At 31.0% G+C, this 6,531-nt stretch overlaps 1 protein-coding gene across 7 annotated transcripts in view; it reads left to right on the plus strand.

The window, feature by feature from the left end:
* Window positions 1-6,531, plus strand: part of LOC116853001 — a 201,865-nt gene that overhangs the window by 68,607 nt on the left and 126,727 nt on the right. For all 7 annotated transcript variants that reach the window (XM_032833847.1, XM_032833848.1, XM_032833850.1 and 4 more), the window contains exon 2: window positions 3,160-3,974. In XM_032833847.1, coding sequence (XP_032689738.1) covers window positions 3,653-3,974 — 322 coding nt within the window. In that variant the 5' untranslated portion in view covers window positions 3,160-3,652. The remainder of the gene's footprint in view (window positions 1-3,159; window positions 3,975-6,531) is intronic.

Raw genomic sequence — 6,531 nt, forward strand, 5'->3', positions numbered from 1 at the left:
AGAGAGAGAGTAGAGAGAAAAGTACTGTCCAGTCTAGAGGCGCACGTTACATGTCTCAGGTGAGAGACAACTGACTCGAGAGTAATACGAGTATCCTGCATTACAATAACGCGATACATTAATCTAATCGGTGTAGGATAAGCTAAAAAGTATATATGTGAAGTGCAATAAGAGCGTGATCAGGAATTGTAAGAAGACAAGTTCTATTACATTGAATAATACATTTTATTAAGAAACTCTTCAAGACTATTAGATTCCCTTATTATCCTATACGTTTGCACGTCTGCACCGGATCCCAATTACCGGTTGTGCTTATCGTAACCGAGGGCACAACAATATATAAGAAGAATGTGCCTTACAATTTCCAGATTAAGTGAAGGAGGATGCTCATACTCTTGTGTTTTACCAATCGCCTCAGCTTTGCGCCACTTGCATCAGCTTTCCTTACCGGGCGGGCAGTTTTCATGCTTCGGATTCTTATCCGTGAAAATTAAATAATCGAGTGTTGCTTTTTTCATTTCTTCTACAAAATTCACATTTCGTCTTATGGCTAATCCATAATACTTAGTTAATTTTACTATAAGTGCATCAGTTAATTTTCCCCTTCCGTCGAGTTTTTTTACTTTTTTTACGCATTACGTTTATGTTACGCAGTCGTGTCCTCATCCACTTCCAAAGGCTAAGAAGGCGAAGTGCACCGAGCGCTCCAGTTGCGCGCTCGACTACTTTTTCGACGCGTACAATTTTACAGGCTGTAACTCTCGACAAGTATTTTTAATTTTGCTCTAAAATTTTAATACGTTTTTCTCTAAATGTAATACTGTTAATTAAAACCATTCTTGAAAAATCGATTTTTTGAATCCGGTAAACCAGTTTTCCCTCTTAAAGAGGAGTACACTTCTTATAAGTTTTTTTTACTTAGAGGAGACGCTTCGAGGAAATCCTTGCTTAATAGAATTTTTTTTGGGTGAAATTCATTATTTACGATATCTGTCCGGAAAGTATTTGACCTACGCCAATAACTTGTACCTGGGTTTGCTATTGTAGAAAACAAGTATTCTCCATTTAGGGAAATTTTTGTGAGTATCCATGTCAAGTGGCACGGTCCTTCTGTTCTTCTCTCGACAACGATACACAGTTGTGTAATTGTCCATGAAAAATATTTACGACACGAAAAATATTTGTGACACCGAAATAAAGCGCAACACAAGAAAGAATCAAGATTATATATAATTAAACAGCTTTGTAATTAAATTCCTATCTAATTACTAATTACTTTTTATACTTATAATTGAAATCGAATTTAAGTATAATTGCAATCGAGAAAATGTAGGTAATTTTTGAATTGTAATTAAATTAAAATTTGAACTTTATTACACAAAATTCCGAAAAATAATAATTATTGATTATAATTCTAAAAAGTATTTATATTTAATCTCGACTCCAATTACAATTTCCAAAAATATTCGTAATTTGTAGTAATTAGGCAGAAATTTAGTTACAAAAGTATGTAATTATTTATCTTAATTCTTTAAGTTACAAAAGTACTTAATTTTTTATCTTAATTCTTTCTAGTGTTGCATTTTATTTTATTTTATTTTGGTGTTGCAAGTATTTATTATGCCACATGTTCCTTCTGAGTTATCATTATTATTGTCACATTAATATTATCCCATATTATTATTGTTATGATTAATTGTAAATAGTTTATAATGCAATATACAAAATAAAGGGGTGTGTTTAAACCTTCAAAGTCCACAAAGTTCGTAATTTAAGCTATGGAAAATAATATTATTTGAATGTTATATTCATCATATTTATTTTCACACTCTCCAATATCATCATATATCTCCAATATCACTGCTATTATAACAGCGAACACGTCAGCAGTGTTTTTTTAATTTATGACAACTAGAAGCGCTCCAACTTTATTCGGAAAAAATTTATGATTAACCATTGTCGATAACCGAATGTACATATGTAAATATAATAGACCATTTTATATTATCTAGTGCGATTCTGTAATTCGTTATTGCAGTTAACGACAGTCTTCTTATCATTGCGCAGCTTTTTTACAGTACGAAAAAGCTGCGCAATGATAACGAAATTAACTGCAATATGAGTTACAGAATCGCACTACAGGTTATATTACGGGAAGATGAATCTACTCGACGAGATCTTTTGAGTTATTATTTAATATAAATTATAAGGGAACATTTTTACGGGCGTGATACTGTAAATTTACCGGTAATGTAGTATCGTTTCGATATTAGGCTCCGAAGAACTCCGTTTATCGATTTCAGTATGGGCGCAGTATCGTTTCGATACAGCCACCCGATTCCGATTCAGATAACGGGATAGTATAATTAATATCCTTTTTAAATAGTGATTCAGTACTGGGTACTACTAATGAAAATATGATATCTATTTCTCGGTAGCGAATTGGTACCGTTTTCAATATCGGTCGTCTGTACATTACATCTACTTGGTATAATGTACAGACGTTTTCATTCCATAAATAAATTTATTTATTAAATAATATTACATTTTATTTCATATATATTAAGCGTATTAAATTGTTATTTCTGGGATATGTAAACGTACCAGATAGTTTTATCGACATTAACGATATTTACTATGGTTCCGAATTTTCTGATATATATCTCGTCTTATTTTGTATCGTAAAGAAATTACAGAACTTATTTGAGTCTGTCAAACGACGAACATAACGAGTAACCATCGTCACGGCTGTTAGTAGCTCGTTATATATACGGGATGTATATATCGATATCAGTGTTAATGCGTCTTATTATACAAATCTCGCGCGCGCATTTATCTTCACATAAATAATCTTCTGGCCACGATTGCGAGTCGACGATGCTTTGTCTTCCCCACTCTCCTAATCCTCCTTACTCCTTGGATTCTATACTTTTATGCTTTATATATTTACCACGAGGTAAACACTTGTGTGGTCGTTATTTCAATTTCTACTATAAACGAGTAAGTAACTTGTTTGCGATAAGTTGTTTTATGGCCGCGTTTCTTTACCATTTTAACTTAACGAAATCTGATTTTACGTGAGAACAAAATAATGTTCTGATTTGTTCGCACGTTTTTGATACTTATGATTAATTATTCGTGTCTTCTTTTTGTCAACAGGCTTGGTCAGCTGTAGGAAAGCAACTTTATCTGCGACTGCAGGTGGAGAACGTCAAGGAGGGACGACAACGACGACAATAACAACAACGACAACGACGACCACGAAGAAGAGGAGTCGATCCGCCGTTGCAGGTGACGCGAGGTGGAACTCGTTGAAAAAGAGGAGGAAAAAAGGAAGGCTGAAAGCGGTACGAGACATCGAGAGAGAAGAAGAGGAAAAGGTGGGGAAGACGGCGGTGGTAATGCTGGAAGTGGAGGTGGAGGAAAGAGACGGGTCGAAAGGTTGAGCGACCTACGATTTGTGAGGAGTAGATGGTGAGGAAAAGATGGCAAAGTGGTAGTACATAAGAGGACAAGCAGGTAAAGGAGAACGATCGGAGAAATACGGAGAAATGATCTTGGTATGTAACTGGCAAAGTACGATGATCGACTTCTCGACGAAAAGCAGATAGCGTCACCATTAGTTGTTGCCGGGGTATAGAATATCGGGCCCATGCGCGTTGTCTTATCTGTGGGTGAGGAGGGGGAGGAAGAAGAAGACGAAGAAGAAGACGAGGAGGAAAAGAAGACGAAGGAGCTAACAGTGAAAGAACAAGAGAAATACACGAGGTACTACGGGGTCCACGGGCCCGCGATGCGTCCCGTGGCAACAACGGCAGTGAAAGACAAGAGTCGACGGCCCGCCACAGTGTGTTCGATTTTCTTTGTGCTGTCGCCATCGCTGCTGCTACTGTTGTTATTGTTGTTATTACCTGTTTGGATTCCAACAATCGTCGTCAATGCATCGCCCCTTCATCCTACGCCACTGCATAAAGGTGAATCACGTTTGTCTTTTTTCGTTGGCTTGTTAAGATAGAGAAATCCTAAAGTTTCTCGATTGGATTAGTAGATATGTTCGAAGCATTGATACATGAATAATTTGAATGTTTTGAAATTGAATTGGTTTTGCGAAGAATTCTGTTTTCACATTTAATATTTAATATTGTATAGTCCTTGTTTTTTGTCCTATTTTTTTGTTCTTTTTTATCGACATGATATTAAATTTTTATGATATTTTGAAAAACACATCAAATGAAAAAATATTAAATTTATTATGAATTTTAAGTTGAATTCTTGTTTTATTGATTTGGATAATATGTGTTTTACAATTAGTTATTATACGTGAATTGTTTTTATATGATATACACAGATATAATTTTTTTATTTCTAATAAATCTATTTACTAAAATATTATTCACTTAATTTAAATAAATAACTATAAGATCGTCTAAAAAGAAGACGATAATTGTCAAACTGTAAATATTACTCGTTTATATTTTGTATCCTAATGTACAAGAAAAATACAATCAACTTCACTTTAAAACGTTTCTATTTCTATTTTAATCGATATTATAAATAAAATGTTAGAAAATAAATATAGGAATAGGTTGTATATTGTCGATTAACTTCAAACAGCGGAAAATACTGACAGCAGAAACAGCAGAAAATACCGACTAAAATAGAAAATAAATATAGGAATAGGTTGTATATCGTCGATTAACTTTAAACAGCGGAAAATACTGACAGTAGAGACAGCAGAAAATACTGACTAAAATAGACCTATTGTATACACGTCGAATCTATATAATTTACGTGAATTACGTGGATGAATCTATAGTTGCATCTAGTCTATATAAATTATATAGTTTGCAAAATTTTTATATTTCAATTATTACTCTAATTTATAATACAGTTTACATATAGGCTGATAATATTGTTTAAATTTAAATTTTTAATTATTTAGCATGGATTTTTAGATATTAGAGAATAACATTTTTTTATAAAGATATTTTTTTGTAAATACATATTTTATGTTATATATATAATTTACATATTAAATAATAAATAATTTACCAAATTTAATACTATTATTAATATATATATATATATATATATATATATATATATATATATATATATAATATTAAAAGAGTTAATCTTGTTAATTAAATAACAATGAATTTTATAAATAAATTATCAGAATAAAAATAATTAATGTTTATGTAAGATAAAGTACAATAAGATTCGGATTATAAAGATCATAATTTGAGATTATAGTCTTTATTTATTTATTTATTTTCTTAACTTATCGGTTTCACTGGCAAAAAGTATAAATGAAAGTAAGATGAGGATAAAATGAAATGTGAATAAAGGTAAACGATTCACGGTATGTCGCAAATGTGTGTAAAATAGTGTTAATTTGTCCTTTTTGGAGACAGAAGATTTAAATTTATTCCAAAATGGACAAATTTGTGTGTATAATACATATTGTCTGGTATTTTGATAGAAAAGGGATATTATATTCACAAAATAGATTTAGATTACAATAAATTACAATAAAAATAACATTTAATTTGATTTTTAATACAGTTACATGTATTTGTAAACTTATTTTAAAATTATTATGTTTATTTTTATAGTTAGATGTGTCAAGAGCAACAGAGAAAATGATTAAGTGTGAAATTGAAAATGCTTTGCTTTGTTTTGAATTTGAATTAAAACTGCTACTCGTGAAGGCTTTGAACAAATGAGCTACATGTGTGAATAAATGAGTAACAAATGAACTTAATGTAAAACCTGTCACATTGACAGGTGCGCTATTGCGCTATCATATTTTATAAGCAAATGATGAAAAATTGCGCAAACTATTGCCATATCTTTTGAGAAGAGGAGAAAAAATAGTTTCTCATGACGTCTAAAAAAGAATCAATAATTATGAAGTTTAATCATTATTAGTTGCGCGATCTGAATTGCGTCTGGTTATCGTATTCAAAATCAATCGATATATAATAGTTACCTCGACGTACCACTTTTTTCTTTAAACCTTTCGTGCCTTTGGAATATATATGTCCCATTTATAAAAATCATTATAACTTTTAAACAAATAGTCCTATCAACTTCTACCTTAACTTTAAAGTTTTAAAGATAAAGGTTCAAGCTACATGCACAAACCATCGCACACTTTGAACTATTATGTTTTCAATAAAATATAATTATTTAAACTTTGCTAAAAATTCAACTTTTAGGTAGTGAAGAATAACTTTTAATTATGTCAAAAATTCATTGAGTTAATGCTAATTATATACTTAAAGTCTTATTTAATTGTGAAAGAAATGCAAAAAGATTAAAGCTCAATAATGAAAAATATTGTAATAATTTATATGCATAATTAAATTGTGCGCAACTCACAATTTGTCCTTCAGATTTTCAGAATACTTTTATCAATCTAAATATATTTTAGGTTGAAAAGTCTTGTTTGTGTGTGTGTGTGTGTGTGTGTGTGTGTATATATATATATATATATATATATATATATATATATATATATATATA

The sequence above is a fragment of the Odontomachus brunneus genome, unplaced genomic scaffold (assembly GCF_010583005.1).
Source record: "Odontomachus brunneus isolate Ranch 3 - 2012 unplaced genomic scaffold, Obru_v1 Obru_scaffold_265, whole genome shotgun sequence".
In the NCBI taxonomy this organism is placed as follows: Eukaryota; Metazoa; Arthropoda; class Insecta; order Hymenoptera; family Formicidae; genus Odontomachus; species Odontomachus brunneus.